The sequence below is a fragment of the Lutra lutra genome, chromosome 11 (assembly GCF_902655055.1).
Source record: "Lutra lutra chromosome 11, mLutLut1.2, whole genome shotgun sequence".
NCBI lineage: Eukaryota > Metazoa > Chordata > Mammalia > Carnivora > Mustelidae > Lutra > Lutra lutra.
The window spans coordinates 4,684,765-4,705,838 of record NC_062288.1 but is presented as its reverse complement, the minus strand read 5'-3'; the positions used below and the strand labels follow the sequence as shown (position 1 = coordinate 4,705,838).

General features: G+C 42.6%; 1 protein-coding gene across 2 annotated transcripts in view; it reads right to left on the bottom strand.

The window, feature by feature from the left end:
• Positions 1 to 579: 579 nt before the first annotated feature.
• The window catches only part of VWC2 (von Willebrand factor C domain containing 2), a 108,349-nt gene continuing 87,854 nt past the window's right edge, over positions 580 to 21,074 (bottom strand). Inside the window, exons 4-5 of one of the 2 annotated variants that reach the window (XR_007121686.1) lie at positions 1,813 to 2,221; positions 580 to 1,727 (exon numbers count right to left, since the gene is read on the bottom strand). Coding sequence is in view for 1 of the 2 variants with exons in the window: in XM_047696089.1 (XP_047552045.1) it covers positions 2,070 to 2,221 (152 nt within the window). In the remaining variant the exon portion in view is untranslated. Of the gene's footprint in view, positions 2,222 to 21,074 lie in introns of both variants that reach the window. The other variant, XM_047696089.1, reaches the window with a different exon arrangement.

The following is a 21,074-nucleotide window of genomic DNA, read 5'->3' as shown; positions in this document are numbered from 1 at the left end:
TTACATCACCACGGGAGGCAGGGAGACCCTGGGCCTCTGACCGAGTCTAACTGCAGCATGTCTGCTGGGGAGAGAAGAGGCTGCTTTGTGTCCTGTTAGCGATAGGCAATGACCCACCTCCCAGTGGGGATTAGAGCCCAGTGTTGGCAAAATCATAATTTATATAACCTTGTCTCCAAAGAAAATCTACCTTTGGATAATAGAGTGATGATGGCCAATGTCTAGTAGCCTTTAGTTTAGTACGGAAGTTTAAGTTTTGGAAAGCAACTAGCTAGTAATTCCCCTGAGTGTTTTCTTGAAGATCTATGTGTGTGGCATCCATTTGGCCCACGGCGGTTCGTGGTAAACAAGGTTCAAATTAAACGTAAGCATATGTAAAGTTCTTGAGGCTTCGGTTAGTGCTGGCTGTACATTTTTTAAGGTACATAGTGGTTCATGTTTTCAATAATGACAAATATATCCATTTTTCTTCATTAGTCAACCTTTAATGATTGAAGGGGTTTCTTAGATACTGAATGATATTTTGGTATTCTCTGCTCTTTTCAGGAAAGTTTTCCAACTTTCCTTTGCTGACCTTGAATTGACCTCCTGCCACAATGCACTATAATTTCTTACTTGTGTTAGGTCTAGGGCCAAAAGCCCATGAAGACAAGAAACCATGCTTTATACTCTTTTTTGTCATCAAATGATTTGTACTTAATCGGTGCTTAATTCAAAATTTTGGAGTAAATAAAAATATGGAGGAAAAAAAAAACCTTTAAAGATTCAGATAATAACAATCATTATATTAACACTGGTTGCCTTCCCCAGCAGTGTGCCGGGGGTCAGTGTGATTGCTAAAGGCAGAGATATTCTGATATATGCATTGCTCAAGGATCGGGATCTGCAGTGGCTTCTCCTGCCCCCTGTCCAAATGAGGAGAGGCAAAATCCGTTTGGGATTACAGGTAACCACACAAAAGTAGCTGAGCACATGTGGGCCTCGGCGCTGTGTTCACAAACTGGCTGGGACGCGCCTCTCTGTGCTCAGGAAGGACTCCTAATACAGGGTGATCTTTCACAGTCTACGCTGCCCTTTACAGAGGGGAGTTGATCGTTCTGGTAAGAAACACACATCCACTGAGTGGACAGGTGGGATCCCTGCACTGCATCTGGATTCCAGGTGGAGACTGCCTGGGGCTTGGGTTTTCCTCCACTCCGCTCCAGACTCAAGAAACCCCCCTATTTCACTGCGAGCTTCAGCCTGGTAGGATGGTATGGCAAACTGTCCGTCCTGCCCTGTCGCCTGGCTTACGAGATGATTGAAGGCATGCCCACAAGAGAAAGTAATGTGCATGAGAATGAGCCCTATGCTTGTGTCCATCTCTGGCCCCCAACGCGGGAGCCTCGAATACACAGAAAAAGTGCGTGCCGGTTGACTTTGTACCTTCCTCTCCCAAATGACTGAGAACAGAGGTGAGCAAAGCACGGAGTCATCCTGAGAGGGAAGCAAAGGAGACCGGATCTTGTAAGGAGACACGAGGTCTGTCTCTGTAACGAGACAGAACGGGGTGGGGGGCAGGATTTCAGTATTTCGTTGTCTTAGGGCCCATCGATGGGCGCACTGTTCCAAGATGTGAAGCAGAAACCAGCCACCACTTAAAAGCTCGCATGAGAGAATCGGGAACTAAAGACGATATGCAGGTGCACAGTGAGCACGGTTGACAACACGGCATTTTTAATCTGTATCTATAGAAAACATTTATATAAGCTCTCTAATAGAGGGATTATAGAAACACATTTAATATAGAATAGTGTACTTCGGTGTACTTACTGTGAAAATAGCACATTTATTTAGAGAGGGGGTTTATGCCCAAAGTTCTTGTGGATGTTTGGAAATATACCCATTTTCCTTCTTTTGCAGTAACTGTTAGCAAGAAACGCAAAAGTACCAACCATGATCCATCGTCCTCATCAAAAGTCTTCTCCTCTTGAATGCTATTCCCCAGTCATCAGCTAGAATGTTCCCATCAGTAAAATGTTCTAGAAAAACGTTTTTTTTTGTTTATGTTTTTGTTTGCGGTCCCGGGTCTACATCTGCCGGCACTCGTGCCTCGTGCACATGGCCTGCCTCTCGATCCTCCATGTGCCCTCCTCGTAAGTGCAGTGACAGATGGTGCACTCGTCAGTCTTGACTTCTCTCCCAGCTGGGATGACCGCCGTCTCCGCAAAGCAGTTTGGGCCTGCAACGCAGAAAAACGTTTATATTAGCAGTGTGCATGAATACGTAATGCATTTAATTAGGTAGCCAGCTTTACAGTATGTTTTATTCCCTCTCCTATGAATGATAGTGGCAAAGTGACAACTTAAATGACATGAGGCACTCCCACATTTGTCCTGAAATGAAACTGATGTTATTTCAATTTTTTGAGAGGCCATACTGTGATTTTTACTAACTGTTCCATTCGGGGGACTTCTACAGAAGTCCAATCTGCAATCATTTGATTTAATTAATTCTAAGGAATCACAGAAAAAAGTTAATTAACTGTGACTTTCAAAAACAACCAGCCTTATTCTTCATGGCACCTTTACAGGAGGAAGTTTAAATAAGCAAACTTCTTGGAGTCATAGTAAGCCCCCTGTAACTGCCACACTTCTCAGAGCCCGTGTTTGGACATCGGCCCCCAGGGGGCTCTTCAAACACTGGCTGCTGGTCCAAACCCCACAGCGCTGACTCATTCGGTGTGGAATGGGACTGGAGAACAAGCTTTGGTGACACGTTCCCAAGTGCTACGTGCTGCTCCCGCTGCCCGTCTGGGAGCCCCTTCGGAAAGCACCATTTAGCACTGACCAGGCCTGTACCTTCCACAGGCTTCCAGATCTGCTCTACCTCTGGATCTCCCTCTAAAATGGACACATGAGTACTTACTGGGGCCTAAATAAGGCACCCCACCCCCAGCTTTGAACTTCAACACTGAGTCAGTCTCATTCTCCCTTCTCTGCATCTGTAGTCTTTGATAACATGCTCACTACCAAAATATGTTTAATTGTGATGTTCCCAGCCATAAAAGAGATGAGAAACATTCGCCTGCAAGTTTTTGTTTTTGTAATAAACTAATCCCAACAAGCTCCAGGATAAAAACTGGCTCTTATCATTCTAAGCAGAAAAACTCATGGTTTCGTGGCTACTGCTTTTCACATTAGCCCAGGGGTCGATGTCATCCTCTGGAACCTGTACCCCAGTATTCACAGCCCCTTCTCCCTGCCGGGGCTCTGGCTTCTTCTTGCCCTCAGCCCTTCCTACTCAGACACGGCCCTAGGATTCAGCCCTTGACTTAATGTTTCTCCATTGGAGACCTCGAAGCGTTCACAGTCATCCCTCTGGGGATGAATCCAAATTGTGGCTCCACTCCTCTGTCTCGAGCGTTGGTTCTGTATTTCCAGCCTTACCAGGTGTGGTCAAGACCCTCTCCTCCGTCAGTTTTGGTGAATAACAGTATTTTAAATACAGACCCTCGCCCACTCAGTCGGCCAACGTGAGATCCTCCATCTCTGCTCATTCCCGCACAACCCACTCGGGGCTCCTCCCGACCTCCATGCCCCAGGATGGCTTCCTCAGCTCTCTGTCCAAGGTGAGAGCCCAACAGTGGCATGGCAGCTGCTCCGGGTAGGACCCACTTTATCCACACTATGCCACCTGGCACGTGAAACACCTGTAAAATCTACATTCCCTCTAGCTGTCTTTAGCATGCTTCTTTATTTCCGATTGTTTCTTTTGCAGAGTTTAATCTAAGGACACAATCTCCTTCTCATTTTCCCTAATATCTCTCAGTGTGCTCTTCACACAGAGGACACACATAGAAGACACAACTGTCCAGAAATCCTGTACTTGTGGGTGTAGGTCCTTACAGGTCTCCTCTCCAGAAAAATCTGGATTCAAATGTGATACCTCTGCTTTATAGTTATGTGATCTTTGACTAAGTAATTTCATTGTTTTGAGCTTTAATAGCCTCATTTACAGAAGGGCAGAGGACCCGGATAGATACTTTTCCAAAGAAGGCGTCCAGATGGCCGACAGACATATGCAAAGGGGCTCCACATCACTCATCATCAGGGAAATGCAAATCAAAACCACAATGAGCTATCGCCTCACACCTGTCAGAATGGCAAAAAAAAAAAAAAAAAAAAAAAAAAAAAACCCAACCCAACAACAAAAACAAACAAACAAAAAACAAGAAATAACAAGTGCTGGTGGAGATGTAGAGAGGTGGAAACCCTCATGCACTGTCGGTGGGAATGCAACCGGGGTCAGCCCCAGTGGAAAACAGTATGGAAGTTCATCAAAAAATGAAAAATAGAAATATCATATAAGCCAACAGTCCCGCTACTGGGTATTTACCCTAAAACAAAAAACACTAACTTGAAAGTGTACATGCACCCCCATATTGTAGCAACATTACTTACAATCGCCAAGCTATGGAAGCAACCTAAAAGTCCATTGATAGGTGAATGGACAAAGAAGGTGTGGAATAGGGGAGGAGGAGTCAAGATGGCGGAGAAGTAGCAGGCTGAGACTACTTCGGGTAGCGGGAGATCAGCTAAATAGCTTATCTAAAGATTGCAAACACCTACAAATCCAACGGGAGATTGAAGAGAAGAAGAACAGCAATTCCAGAAACAGAAAATCAACCACTTTCTGCAAGGTAGGACTGGCGGAGAAGTGAATCCAAAGCGACGGGAAGATCGACCGCGGGGGGAGGGGCCGGCTGCCGGCGAGCGGCAGAGCAACGGAGCAAAATCAGGACTTTTAAAAGTCTGTTCCGCTGAGGGACATCGCTCCAGAGGCTTAACTGGGGTGAAGCCCAGGCGGGGTCAGCGCGGCCTCAGGTCCCGCAGGGTCGCAGAAGGATCGGGGGTGTCTCAGTGTCGCAGAGCTTACCGGTATTAGAACGGGGAAGCCGGCTGCAGAGACAGAGCCGAGGAGTGACTCTCAGCTCAGGGTTGCCTTGAACCGGTCGCAGGCTCGGTCAACTCGGAGCGCGGCCGGAGGCCAGGGTGACGGGAGTCATTTGGCGCTGTTCTCTGAGGGCGCACTGAGGAGTGGGGCCCCGGGCTCTCGGCTCCTCCGGGCCGGACACCGGGAGGCCGCCATCTTTATTCCCGTCCTCCGGACTCTACGGAAAGCGCTCAGGGAACAAAAGCTCCCGAAAGCGAACCCGAGCGGATGACTCAGCGCGGCCCCGGGTAAGGGCGGTGCAACTCCGCCTGGGGCAAAGACGCTTGAGAATCACTACAACAGGCCCCTCCCCCAGAAGATCAACGGGAAACCCAGCCAGGACCAAGTTCACCTACCAAGGAGAACGGCGGAATTCCAGAGGAGAAGAAAGCAAAGCACAGAACTCATGGCTTTCTCCCCATGATTTTTTAGCCTTGCAGTTAATTTAATTTTTTTTTCTTTTTCAATTTTTTTTTCTTTTTCTCTTCTTCTGCTAAATTTTTTTTAACTTTTACCGTTTTCTTTTTTTTAACGTTTTTTAAATAGTTTATCTAATATATATATATTTTTTCCTCTTTTTATATTTTTTCTTTATCGGCTTTCTTTTTTTTAATAGTTTTTTTTTTCTTTCTTTCTGAACCCCTTTTTATCCCCTTTCTCCCCCCTCACAATTCAGGATCTCTTCTGATTTGGCTAAAGCATATGTTCCTGGGGTTGTTGCCACCCTTTTAGTATTTTACTTGCTCCTTCATAAACTCTTATCTGGACAAAATGACAAGGCGGAAAAATTCACAACAAAAAAAAGAACAAGAGGCAATACCAAAGGCTAGGGACCTAATCAATACAGACATTGGTAATATGTCAGATATAGAGTTCAGAATGACGATTCTCAAGGTTCTAGCCGGGCTTGAAAAAGGCATGGAAGATATTAAAGCAACCCTCTCGGGAGATATAAAAGCGCTTTCTGGAGAAATAAAAGAACTAAAATCTAACCAAGTTGAAATCAAAAAAGCTATTAATGAGGTGCAATCAAAAATGGAGGCTCTCACTGCTAGGATAAATGAGGCAGAAGAAAGAATCAGCGATATAGAAGACCAAATGACAGAGAATAAAGAAGCTGAGCAAAAGAGGGACAAACAGCTACTGGACCACGAGGGGAGAATTCGAGAGATAAGTGACACCATAAGACGAAACAACATTAGAATAATTGGGATTCCAGAAGAAGAGGAAACAGAGAGGGGAGCAGAAGGTATATTGGAGAGAATTATTGGAGAGAATTTCCCCAATATGGCAAAGGGAACAAGCATCAAAATCCAGGAGGTTCAGAGAACCCCCCTCAAAATCAATAAGAATAGGTCTACACCCCGTCACCTAATAGTAAAATTGACAAGTCTTAGTGACAAAGAAAAGATCCTGAAAGCAGCCCGGGAAAAGAAGTCTGTAACGTACAATGGTAAAAATATTAGATTGGCAGCAGACTTATCCACAGAGACCTGGCAGGCCAGAAAGAGCTGGCATGATATATTCAGAGTACTAAATGAGAAAAACATGCAGCCAAGAATACTATATCCAGCTAGGCTATCATTGAAAATAGACGGAGAGATTAAAAGCTTCCAGGACAAACAAAAACTGAAAGAATTTGCAAATACCAAACCAGCTCTACAGGAAATATTGAAAGGGGTCCTCTAAGCAAAGAGAGACCCTCAAAGTAGTAGATCAGAAAGAAACAGAGACAATATACAATAACAGTCACCTTACAGGCAATACAATGGCACTAAATTCATATCTCTCAATACTTACCCTGAATGTTAATGGGCTAAATGCCCCAATCAAAAGACACAGGGTATCAGAATGGATAAAAAAACAAAACCCATCTATATGTTGCCTACAAGAAACTCATCTTACACCCGAAGACACCTCCAGGTTGAAAGTGAGGGGGTGGAAAAGAATTTACCATGCTAATGGACATCAGAAGAAAGCAGGAGTGGCAATCCTTATATCAGATCAATTAGATTTTAAGCCAAAGATTATAATAAGAGATGAGGAAGGACACTATATCATACTCAAAGGAACTGTCCAACAAGAAGATCTAACAATTTTAAATATCTATGCCCCTAACGTGGGAGCAGCCAACTATATAAACCAATTAATAACAAAATCAAAGAAACACATCGACAAGAATACAATAATAGTAGGGGATTTTAACACTCCCCTCACTGAAATGGACAGATCATCCAAGCAAAAGATCAACAAGGAAATCAAGGCCTTAAATGACACACTGGACCAGATGGACATCACAGATATATTCAGAACATTTCATCCCAAAGCAACAGAATACACATTCTTCTCTAGTGCACATGGAACATTCTCCAGAATAGATCACATTCTTGGTCCTAAATCAAGTCTCAACTGGTATCAAAAGATTGGGATCATTCCCTGCATATTTTCAGACCACAATGCTCTAAAGCTAGAACTCAATAACAAGAGGAAATTTGGAAAGAACCCAAATACATGGAGACTAAACAGCATCCTTCTAAAGAATGAATGGGTCAACCAGGAAATCAAAGAAGAATTGAAAAAATTTATGGAAACAAATGATAATGAAAACACAACGGTTCAGAATCTGTGGGACACAACAAAGGCAGTCCTGAGAGGAAAATATATAGCGGTACAAGCCTTTCTCAAGAAACAAGAAAGGTCTCAGGTACACAACCTAACCCTACACCTAAAGGAGCTGGAGAAAGAACAAGAAAGAAACCCTAAACCCAGCAGGAGAAGAGAAATCATAAAGATCAGAGCAGAAATCAATGAAATAGAAACCAAAAAAACAATAGAACAAATCAACGAAACTAGGAGCTGGTTCTTTGAAAGAATTAATAAGATTGATAAACCCCTGGCCAGACTTATCAAAAAGAAAAGAGAGAGGACCCAAATAAATAAAATCATGAATGAAAGAGGAGAGATCACAACGAACACCAAAGAAATACAGACAATTATAAGAACATACTATGAGCAACTCTACGCCAACAAATTTGACAATCTGGAAGAAATGGATGCATTCCTAGAGACATATAAACTACCACAACTGAACCAGGAAGAAATAGAAAGCCTGAACAGACCCATAACCAGTAAGGAGATTGAAACAGTCATCAAAAATCTCCAAACAAACAAAAGCCCAGGGCCAGACGGCTTCCCGGGGGAATTCTACCAAACATTTAAAGAAGAACTAATTCCTATTCTCCTGAAACTGTTCCAAAAAATAGCAATAGAAGGAAAACTTCCAAACTCATTTTATGAGGCCAGCATCACCTTGATCCCAAAACCAGACAAGGATCCCAACAAAAAAGAGAACTACAGACCAATATCCTTGATGAACACAGATGCAAAAATTCTCGCCAAAATACTAGCCAATAGGATTCAACAGTACGTTAAAAGGATTATTCACCACGACCAAGTGGGATTTATTCCAGGGCTGCAAGGCTGGTTCAACATCCGCAAATCAATCAATGTGATACAACACATTAATAAAAGAAAGAACAAGAACCATATGATACTCTCCATAGATGCTGAAAAAGCATTTGACAAAGTACAGCATCCCTTCCTGATCAAAACTCTTCAAAGTGTAGGGATAGACGGCACATACCTCAATATTATCAAAGCCATCTATGAAAAACCCACTGCAAATATCATTCTCAATGGAGAAAAACTGAAAGCTTTTCCGCTAAGGTCAGGAACACGGCAGGGATGTCCGTTATCACCACTGCTATTCAACATAGTACTAGAAGTCCTAGCCTCAGCAATCAGACAACAAAAGGAAATTAAAGGCATCCAAATAGGCAAAGAAGAAGTCAAACTATCACTCTTCGCAGATGATATGATACTCTATGTGGAAAACCCAAAAGACTCCACTCCAAAACTGCTAGAACTTGTACAGGGATTCAGTCAAGTGTCATGATAGAAAATCAATGCACAGAAATCAGTTGCATTTCTCTACACCAACAACAAGATAGAAGAAAGAGAAATTAAGGAGTCCATCCCATTTACAATTGCACCCAAAACTATAAGATACCTAGGAATAAACCTAACCAAAGAGACTAAGAATCTATACTCAGAAAACTACAAAGTACTCATGAAAGAAATTGAGGAAGACACAAAGAAATGGAAAAATGTTCCATGCTCCTGGATTGGAAGAATAAATATGGTGAAAATGTCTATGCTACCTAAAGCAATCTACACATTTAATGCAATTCCTATCAAAGTACCATCCATTTTTTTCAAAGAAATGGAACAAATAATCCTAAAATTTATATGGAACCAGAAAAGACCTCGAATAGCCAAAGGAATATTGAAAAAGAAAGCCAAAGTTGGTGGCATCACAATTCCGGACTTCAAGCTCTATTACAAAGCTGTCATCATCAAGACAGCATGGTACTGGCACAAAAACAGACACATAGATCAATGGAACAGAATAGAGAGCCCAGAAATGGACCCTCAACTCTATGGTCAACTCATCTTCGACAAAGCAGGAAAGAATGTCCAATGGAACAAAGACAGCCTCTTCAATAAATGGTGTTGGGAAAATTGGACAGCCACATGCAGAAAAATGAAATTGGATCATTTCCTTGCACCACACACGAAAATAGACTCAAAATGGATGAAGGATCTCAATGTGAGAAAGGAATCCATCAAAATCCTCGAGGAGAACACAGGCAGCAACCTCTTCGACCTCAGCCGCAGCAACATCTTCCTAGGAACATCACCAAAGGCAAGAGAAGCAAGGGCAAAAATGAACTTTTGGGATTTTATCAAGATCAAAAGCTTTTGCACAGCAAAGGAAACAGTGAACAAAACCAAAAGACAACTGACAGAATGGAAGAAGATATTTGCAAATGACATATCAGATAAAGGGCTAGTGTCCAAAATCTATAAAGAACTTAGCAAACTCAACACCCAAAGAACAAATAATCCAATCAAGAAATGGGCAGAGGACATGAACAGACATTTCTGCAAAGAAGACATCCAGATGGCCAACAGACACATGAAAAAGTGCTCCATATCACTCGGCATCAGGGAAATACAAATCAAAACCACTATGAGATATCACCTCACACCAGTCAGAATGGCTAAAATGAACAAGTCAGGAAATGACAGATGCTGGCGAGGATGCGGAGAAAGGGGAACCCTCCTACACTGTTGGTGGGAATGCAAGCTGGTGCAACCACTCTGGAAAACAGCATGGAGGTTCCTCAAAATGTTGAAAATAGAACTACCCTATGACCCTGCAATTGCACTGCTGGGTATTTACCCTAAAGATACAAACATAGTGATCCGAAGGGGCACATGCACCCGAATGTTTATAGCAGCAATGTCTACAATAGCCAAACTATGGAAAGAACCTAGATGTCCATCTACAGACGAATGGATAAAGAAGATGTGGTATATATACACAATGGAATACTATGCAGCCATCAAAAGAAATGAAATCTTGCCATTTGCGACGACGTGGATGGAACTAGAGGGTATCATGCTTAGCGAAATAAGTCAATCGGAGAAAGACAACTATCATATGATCTCCCTGATATGAGGGAGAGGAGATGCAACATGGGGGGTCGAGGGGGTAGGAGAAGTGTGAATGAAACAAGATGGGATTGGGAGGGAGACAAACCATAAGTGACTCTTAATCTCACAAAACAAACTGAGGGTTGATGGGGGGAGGGGGTTGGGAGAGGGGGTGGGGTTATCGATATCGGGGAGGGTATGTGCTATGGTGAGTGTTGTGAAGTGTGTAAACCTGGCGATTCGCAGACCTGTACCCCTGGGGATAAAAATATATGTTTATAAAGCTGTAAAAAAAAAAAAAAAAAAAAAGAAAGAAAGGATGAATCCCCAAGTTTTGTAGCAACATGCACGGGACTGGAAGAGATTATGCTGAGTGAAATAAGTCAAGCAGAGAGAGTCAATTATCATATGGTTTCACTTATTTGTGGAGCATAACAAATAGCATGGAGGACAAGGGGAGATGGAGAGGAGAAGGGAGTTGAGGGAAATTGGAAGGGGAGGTGAACCATGAGCGACTATGGACTCTGAAAAACGATCTGAGAATTTTGAAGGGGTGGGGGGTGGGAGGTTGGGGGCACCAGGTGGTGGGTATTGTAGAGGGCACGGATTGCATGGAGCACTGGGTGTGGTGCAAAAATAATGAATACTGTTATGCTGAAAAAAAAAAAAAAAGAAGGTGTGGAATATATATGAACTGGAATATTATTCAGCCATAAGAAAGAATGAGATCATGCCACTTGTAACAACATGGATGGACCTAGAAAGTATTACGCTAAGGGAAATAAGTCATTCAGAGAAAGGCAAATACCATATGGTTATATGTTTATGCATGTGGATGCCTAATTATTCTACCACCATTTGTTAAAAAGATCATCTTTTCTTCATGATGCTGTGTTTACTTCAAGATCAGGTCACTCTATGTATTTGGATTTATTTTTGGGTTCTCAATTCTGTTTATCGACCTGGCTATGTATTCTTTTGCCAATACCAACGACTGTCATTTCATGTGGGTTGTCAAACTTATAGGCGCAGAATTGTTCCTAGTATTCCCCTGTTACCCTTCTAACGTCTGTAGGATCTGGAGTGATGTCCCCTATTTCATGGTATTAGTGGTTTGTGTCCTCTCTCTTCTTCCCCTAGTTAGCCTGGTTAGAGGCATCTCAATTCTATTTTTTTTTTTTTTTCAAAGAACCAACTCTTGGTCTGTTTGACTTTCTCTGTTTCTCATTTTGAATGTAATTGATTTCTGCTCAAATTTTTATTATTATTTTTTGTTCTGCTTCCTTTGGATTTAATTTGCTTTTCTCTTTCAATGTTTCTTAGATGGGAGTTCAAACTGATTTCAGTACTTTTCTTGTTTTCTAATATATACATTCAATGCCTTAAGTATCCCTCCAATCCCCACTTTTGCTGCATCCCACAAATTCTGATCATTGTGTTTTCATTTTAATGAAGTTCAAAAAGTTTTAAAATTTTTAAAATGTTTAAAATTTCTCTTGGGACTCCTTTTTTGATTGGTGTGGTTTTTTTTGGAAGGCTGTTGTGCCCCTCCAAGTATCTGTGGATTTTTCAGATATCTTTCTCTTATTGATTTCTGATTTAATTCCATTGTGGTCGGAGAGCAGACACTGTATGATTTCTGTTCCTTTACATGTGACACAGTGTGTTTTATGGCCCAGGTTGAGCTCCATCTTGGTAAATATGCCATGGGAACTTGAGAACTATGTGTATTGTGCCATTGTTGGGTAAAGTAGCCAATAAATATCAACTATATTCAGTTGATTGATGGTACTGTGTTCGACTACGTCCTTACTCATTTTTTGCCTCCTGGATCTGTCCATTTCCAATAAGAGATGTTGAGGTCTCCCGCTATACAGTGAATTCATGTGTTTCTTCTTGCATTCCATCAGTTTTTGCCTCTCGTAATCTGAAACTCTGTTGTTGAAGAATACACGTTGAGGGTTATTATATCTTCTTGGAAAACTGACCCATTTATCATTATGTAATTACCTCCTTTATCGTGGATATGCTTCTTTGCTTTGAAGTCTACTCAAATTAATATAGCTACTTCTGGGGGCACCTGGGTGGCTCAGTGGGTTAAAGCCTCTGCCTTCAGCTCAGGTCATGATCTCAGGGTCCTGGGATTGAGCCCCGCATTGGGCTCTCTGCTCAGCAGGGAGCCTGCTTCCCCCTCTCTCTCTGCCTGCCTCTCTGCCTGCTTGTGATCTCTGTCTGTCAAATAAATAATAAATAAAATCTTTTAAAAAAATACAGCTACTTCTGCTTTCTTTGTGTTAGTGTTAGAATGATTTATTTTTCTCCATCCACTTACTTTTTAATATATATATGTTTTATATTTAAAGTGGGTTTCTCATAGACAATACATATACATAGCTGGATCTTACGTTCTGATCTGCTCTACTTCTGTCTCTTAGGCCATTAACATTTGGAGTGATTATTGAGGGGTGCCTAGGTGGCTCAGTCAATTCAGGATCCAACTCTTGGTTTGGGCTCCAGTCATGATCTCAGGGTCATGAGAGTGAGCCCCATGTCAGGTTCCATGCTCAGTTGGGGAGTCTGCTTGAGATTCTCTTCCTCTTTCCCTCCCCCGACTTGTGCACACTAATGCACCCTCTCTCTAAAATAAAATAAATCTTTGAAACAAATAAAGTGATCATTGATATAATTGGATTTCTAGCTACCGTATTTTTTACTCTTTTTTACCTGTTGCTTTTATTCTTTGTTCTTATTTTTATTTCCTTCTCTTTCTGCCTTTTCTGATTTAACTTAGCACTTTATAGGATCAGATTTTCTCTCCTTCTTAAACATATGTTGCACCTTTTTTTTTTTTAAGTAATCCAAGCCCACTTTCAAATAACACTATTGAGCTTCAAGAATAGTGTGAATAATGACAAATAACAAATAATACCAATCCCTCCCTCCCAGCTATTGCAGCTATATTATTATTAATTTCACTTATTCATAAGCATAAATAAAGGTATCTATCCAACTATGTATCAGCATATGTAACTGGATCTATGGTTAATAGTGCCATTTTGAATGAACTATTATCTGTTAGATCACTGAAGGATAAGAAAAATAAGGGGCATCTGGGTGGCTTAGTCAGATAAGTGTCCAACTCTTGACTTTGGCTCAGATCACAATCTCAGGGTCATGAGATTAAGCGCTACATCCAGCCCCGAGTTGGGCTCCATGCTGGTCATGGGGCCTGCTTAAGATTCTCTCTCCCTCTCCTTCTGTCCCTCCCCACTGCATGCACACTCTCACTCTCTCTTAAAAAAAAAAAAAGATTAAGAAAAATAAAAGTTTTTTTTCCTACCTTTCCTTATTCATTCTCTGATGCTCTTCATTTATGTAGATCCAAGTGCCTGCATCTTACCTTCTCTCTCTCTCTAAAGAGCTTCTCTTAACATTTCTTGCAAGGGAGGTCCACTGGCAGAAAGCTCCCTTAATTTTTGTTAGTCTGAGAAAGTCTTTATTTCTCTTTCAGTTTTCAAGGATATTTTTGTAGGGTATAGAATTCTTTCAATATGAAATATTTTAATATACACTACTTGCTTCAGTGGTTTCCAAAGACAAGTTGGACATGATCCCTGTCTGACCCATATTTGCTCCTCTATGGGTGAGGTGCTTTGGCCTCTGTTTCTTCTCTGTTTCTCTTAAGAGTCTTTCCTTATCTTTAATTTTCTGAAGTTTGACTATGGTATGCCTAGGTGTAGGGTTTTTTGGTTGTTGTTGTTTTGTTTTGTTTTTTTTTGTTTGTTTTGGGGTTTTGGGGGGCACTTATTCTGCATGGTGTTCTTTGAGCTTCCTAGATCCATAGGTTGGTGTGTATAAGATTAATTTGGGGGGAATTCTCAGTCATTGACTCAAATATTGCTTTTGTTCTTTTTTATGTGTCTCCCCTCTCTGGGATTTCCATTATGCATACATTATACCTTCTGTAGCTGTTCCATGGTTCTTGCATAGTTTGCTGATCAGCCAACAAAGGCATTCTTCATTTTTGTCGGTGCTTTTGATATTTCTCTAGCATTCTGAAATTTATTTTTCGTTCTTTCTTAGAGCTTCCATCACTCAACTTACCCATCCATTCTTGTTTGTTGTCTATTTCCAGTAGAACATTTAACATATTAATCATAGTTACTTGTAAATTAATTATTTATTTATTATTTGACAGAGAGAGATCACAAGTAGGCAGAAAGGCAGGCAGAGAGAGAGAGTGGAAGAGAAGCAGGCCTTCTGCTGAGCAGAGAGCCCTATGCGGGGCTCGATCCCAGGACCCCGAAATCATGACCTGAGCCAAAGATAGAGGCTTGACTCACTGAGCTACCCAGGCTCCCCATTAATCATAGTTATTTTAAAATCCTGGTTTGAGGGGCACCTGGAAGGCTCAGTCAGTAAAGTGGCCAAATCTTGGTTTCAGCTCAAGCCATGATCTTGCGCTCATGAGATCGAGCCCCACATTGGGCTCCATGCTCAGCAGGGAGTCTGCTTCCCTCCCTCTCTGTTTCCCTTTGACCTTCCCCACCCCCTCTCTTCGAAATAAATCAATCTTGAAAAAGAGTAAAAATAAAATCCTAGTTTGAGAATTCCAACATGACATTATCTGACTCTGGTTCTGATGCTTGCTCGTCTCATCTTTATGGCCTTTTAGTATGCCTTATAATTTTTAAACATTTTTTTGATAGTTAAAGACATAATATATTGGATAAAAGGAAGCCCTGTGAATAGAAGTATAGTAGCATGGAGGTAAGGTGTGGGGGAGAGGAAGCATTCTCTAGCCTATGACTCCATCTCAGTTTTTTCCCAAGCCATTGACTCTGGACTGTGAACCTCACAAATGTTTCTTATCCCTACACCCACTTTGGCTGTCCAGGTTGGTTAGATTGGCCTGGAATTGGGTACTTCCATTCTCCCATGTGGAAGGCTAGGGCGAGATAGGGTTGGCTATGTACTGTACCCCAGGTCAGTTAGACTCTGTCAAATAGTTTCTCCTGAGGGAACAGAATGCTCTGAACAATTTCAAAATGGGTATTTCCTCCTTCTCCCTTCCCTAAGACATAAAAGCTCAGAAAATTAGTGGAACCCTCCATGACTAGGTCCTGTTGGAGTTTCTGACTCTCAGACTCACCAACCAACTGAACCTCCAGCAACTTGTCAATTACAAGTTGGGTCTTCATCAACTGTAATTTAGGTTTTTTTAGCCCAGCACTGGTTCCCATGGAGGTTCCTGCTCTGCTAAGTTGGCTTCTTTGTATCTGTCTGTGTCTCCGGATTTAGCGGGAGCAGTTTGCCCTGTGACCTTACTTCTCTGTTGAACTGGAAACCACAATGACTGATTTTTGAAGACTGAACAAATCTTGCAAACCTGAAATAAATCCCAACTTGGTCACAGCATAAAATTCTTTTTGTATATTGGTGTATTTTGTTAATATTGTACTAAGAAATTTTATTTATATTTATGCAGGATATTGATTTGTACTTTTAAAAAACTGTCTTTTTCACTTGTCTTTACCTGCTTTTGGTATCAGAATAACACCGGATTGGAAAGAGTTCCATCTTCCTCTGTTGTTGGAAGACATTGCATTGAGGTCATATTAATTCTTTAAATACTTGGTATTATTCCCCAGTGAAACCATTAGGGTTTTGAGGGAAGTTTTAAAATTATGAATTCAATTTCCCTAATAGTTTTCATATAAATTATCTATTTCCCATTTGGACGAGTTGGCGTTGTTTTTATTTTTCAAAGAATTGGCGCTTATCCTCTGGTTGTGAAATTCATGCATGTGGAGCTGCTGATAGTATTTCTTTGTCCCTCCTTTCATTTCTGTTGGGTGTAGAGTGGTGTATCTTGTTTTATTCCTGTTAGTAATTTGCACCTTCTCCCCCCACCAAAGTCCTTCATTTTGCTAGAGGTTTATCAACTTCATGGATCTTTTCAAAGAACCAATTTTTTGTTCATTGACATTTCTCTAGTGATCTTCTGTTTTCAATTTTATTGACTTTTTTCTTATCTTTACTATTTTCATCTTGCTGCTACTTTTGGTTTATTTGGCTTTTCTTTCTCTGGTTTCTTGAAGTGGTGACTTAATTGATTTGAGAATTTTCCTCTTTTGTAGTGTCAGCATTCGGTTTCATCCGTTTCCCCTCCGGTACTGCATTAGCTGCTGTCTCACAGGTGTGGATGGGCTGTATTTTCCCTTTTCGTGAAACACTTAGATTTACAGAATTATAACTCAAGAACTACTAAGAATCTTGAGGGAAAAACAAAAAGCCACCAACTTCTGCTTCTGCTAAGTTGGTAAAAGTTGGTAAAACTAAAAGATAAATTATTGAAGAGAATCCTGATGTATAAAAATAGATTCTGGCCACTTTAGCCATTTAGCGGCAAATAAAACTCCAGACAGTTTACTTCATTAGTAAATATGGGAATCGAAATAGGTTTTAAACTTTATTAATTAATCTCATTATACTATTTAACTTTCATATTTATATGCTACTTTAGCATAAACAGGAAGCATAGAGAACAATTTTACAAATATAGAAAACGAGATTTAGAACAACTATCAGTCAAGTCTCATGGCTCCTAATTAATTACGGCTACAATATGTTATGTTCATCTGGCCTGGTTGTTCGGAGAGGACCTTCCAGCTAAAGATGGCCGATTTCAAAACGAACACGACAGTTGTCCAAGGGGACAGCTGGCAGGCATGGCTACATCAAACTTCTCTGTGCTAATCTGATGTCAGGGCAGAGGGCTCGCATTATGAAAGCTGTCATCTGTACCATCAGGACCCAGATGCGGCTGGACGAGCCTGAGGCACGGCATCAGAAGAGCTTGTAGCAGTCCGCGCGTGGTGAACGGAGGTCTGACCATGGACGGCCGTCCACGGGAAGGAGTGTCTCTCCTCCCAGCAGGGTCCTCCACACTGCCTCTCCCGAGGTACCGTTTGGGTCCAGCCCCCTGTTCTGCCTTGGTCACCAGCACAAGTAGCCCATGACAGGTGTGTTCCCTCAGTGTGTACTCAGCTCAGGGCATGAGGCTGAGCTTACAAATTCCAAATCCAGCTGCACCTGCTGGGACTTTTCTAATGAGCCACTGCCCTGGCTGCGCCTGTGTGCATCTCCACTGGAAACTCCCTCCACAGTGACAACCTCCATGGCCACGACGGGTGCTTTCCCTGATGGGGAGTCCCGGCGGGCAGGAGCCACGATCCCAGGGTCTGGGATGGAGCTCAGTTTGTGCACAATCGGGTTACAGTTCTAGAATTAAGTCATGAACTGACCTAACTAAAATGAAACTAACACGTCCAGGCTGATGGACAAGTTGCCGATGTGCTTGAATCTTTACAAGCAGTGGTACGCAGCAAGACGACCCGGTGTTAATGAAGGCACAGCTACACAGGTGTCTGGAGGCATATCTCCTTCTCTTCCATCAAAGACTAAACACTGAGGCACAGCCCTGCTCCCGAGAATGACAAGGAACTGGAGCAGAAATCCACATGGTGTAGGTGCCCGGCGGGGCCAGCACTGGCTCAGGGCAGCTCAAGTTATCTGAGGCACCAGATTACTGGCATCGGCTCCCTGGGAACCGTGACATTAGTATAAGAATAATTTCCAAGTATGCCGAACTTCACACCGGTTCCTTGGCTTGAAACAATGATGTTCTCTCTACCCTATTGTAAGTCACACTCCCTACCCATAAATCTGACTTCTGAATACCAAATCCCCCTGCTGGTATTTACAGGGGAAACGATGGTTTCAATTTCCTTGTCGTGCACCTGGCAGATATGGTAGCCTGGCAGGGCACTGGTCTCAGAAAGGAAATACTGTTTTCCTAATGTGCCTTCTCATCTCCCGGCCAAGTCAAATGAAATAACCAAGTACCTGTTCGTATGTGTGTGCGTACATGTCCATGTGCACACATGTTCTTCAGGGAAGGATCTAGTACAAGATCATCGTTTAACCAGGAAGCAGCAGCAGGACAATTAAAATAAGGATAAATTTAAAATGGCACTAAATTGTGCACGGAAAGGAAATAGGTTTGATGTCTGTAAAACGGACCTTCTTCTAAGAAAGCTACTCTGCCGGAGGAATATACTGTCCTCTGGGCAGCATCCGGGAGTGAGTGGATGAAGTCGCGATGTCCCACCTTTCCACTCCTGGGAGCTGATGTTCCCTTCAGCTTCCTGGGAGAATCCCCTTATCCCGATTCCTGGAACTGAGGAATAGGTAATCCTGGGTCATCTTACCCCATCCTTCCAAACTGGTGCAGTTAACCCTCTGACCCCCAGCCTGCACCGAAATTCAAGAAGCCAAAAAAAGTCCTTCCCTTTAAGTGACGCATTCTCTGAAAATGCCTTAGTTAAGTAATGAGACCTGAAAGAAGCATTTCCCAAAGTTCTGACACATGGTGAAAGGCCTGCAGTTGGGAAGAAGTCCCCACTGTCAAATCACCCGCGGCAGGCCTCGTGGGGTCTGTGCCCTGCAGACCCGACGGGCATCTTCACTGCCGGATCTGCGCTGAGAGCCTTGGACGACGGGCTCACGTGTGCAGCTTGGTCAAAACTCAGCTGACCGTGGAGGCCTTTGTGCACAAACGGTCACTCCTATCCTGATGGGCATTTTTATTCCGCAGAGCCGTGTCTGATGAGGGAAGCAGTAAGAATAAGCGCAGGGAGGGGACGTCTCCCCCCACCCCAAACCCTACACAGCACCGCAGAGCCCACAGGTAGACACGGGGGGGCAGCACAGGCCAGCTCTCCAGCAGGCAAGCCTGTGCGCGGGTCCATCCCACAGCCCACACGCCCCCGACATGTTTCCTAATTCAAGCTCGCTGCACGACTTGTTACTGGGACATTTTTAACGCAATCGTTTTATTTTCCAGAAAAAATGCCCAAATATTCGGTTGTAAGCTGGGTGAATTTTCCCCCAGTCAACACATCCATGAACCTGCCACACGAACCGAGGATGGGGACAGGGCTGTGACCTGAGCATCCCCCTGTGCCCCAGCCCCAGCGAGGCGCAGACCTCATAGGTGTCTGCACTTCGTAGGAATAGAACCGTGCACAGACCCGTCTGCGGCAGGCGGCTCTTCTCGATGCGACGTTCCCGCCATCATGCATCTTTAGCTCATTTGTGTTCCATTTTCTGAATATTCTACAATCTGTCTATCCTTCCTATTATTGATAGATGTCTGACTTCCAAATTTCTGAGTGGCAGGCTAGAGTACTATCCTAGCTGTTAGGGGATACAAGCTGCTACATACATTCTTAGACTTGATTCTAGTCCGCACTCCCCCCACCAGAGTGGGGCACTCGGGTCACGTGGGGGTATGTGACCTTTCAGCCCTGGTAGAAACCCATGCATACATGTTTTCTCAAAGCGACTGTAACACTTTAGTCCCCCAGAGTTAGTATGTCATAATTTTAGTTCATTCAGGTCCTTGGCCACACCTGACATTGTTAGTTTTTATTGTATTTTATCAGATCAAGTGCATGTGTCAAAATATTGGATTGTGTTTTTTAAAAAATTTTAAAACATTTATGTCTTTATTATTTTCAGGGAAGGGAGAGAGAGTATGAGCAGGGAGAGGGACGGTGAGAGAGGGAGAGAGGGAGAATCTGAAGCAGGCTTCACGCACGGCCTGGTGCCCTGGAGGGCTGGATCTCAGGACCCTGAGATCATGACCTGAACCGAAACCAAGAGTCCCACCCACCCTTAACAGACTGAGCCACCCAGGCATCTCTAGATGGTGGTTTTAATTTGCATTTCCCTGATCACTAATGATTTCGTTGTTCCCTTTCACAGTGTGACATCCAAGTCTTTTGTCTTTATTTTCCATTGGGTCATCCAGATTTTATTTATTTGTAAGAAGTCTTCACATATGCGGACGGGTCCTGTTTCTGACACATGACTGTGAATAAAATTCCCTATTATAATTAAGGGATTCTTGTCTCTCCTTTCAGTTATCTCAATTTTTTAACCTATTTTAAGGCTATGCCATTAGGTACATGTATATTTAGATCAGTGGTGTGTTCACGTTTTCATTGGTCTCTAGGGATGCTTCTTGCCGTAAAATCTAAATTATCTGATATCCTGTAGACCCAACTGCTTCCATTGGCTACATTACAGGGTCTGTCTTGACCTGTATTTATTTTCAACATTTTTTTGACCCTACTGTTAAAGTATCTCTCAAAAGAAAAATCTGGAGTAAGAAAGGTTCTGCGTGAAATTCTTAATCTTTTAGTCACACTTGCTTCATTTTTATCTGATGCAATGCTGAATACATTTGGGCTTCAATCTATGGTCTTGGGATTTACTTTCTATTTGTCCCAGCTGTTTTCATCGCCTCTTCTCCCTTTGCTGTCTTCTTGTGGATTAATCAAGCACTTTTATTCCTTTTGATCTCTTCTCTGAGCTTGTTCCTTTTCCTGCCGCCTGACACGCTCCTTGGAGCGACTTCAGTAGCTCACGTCTGCTGGCAAAAGACAGTCTCCGCTTTCCTCTTCTGCGGTGTT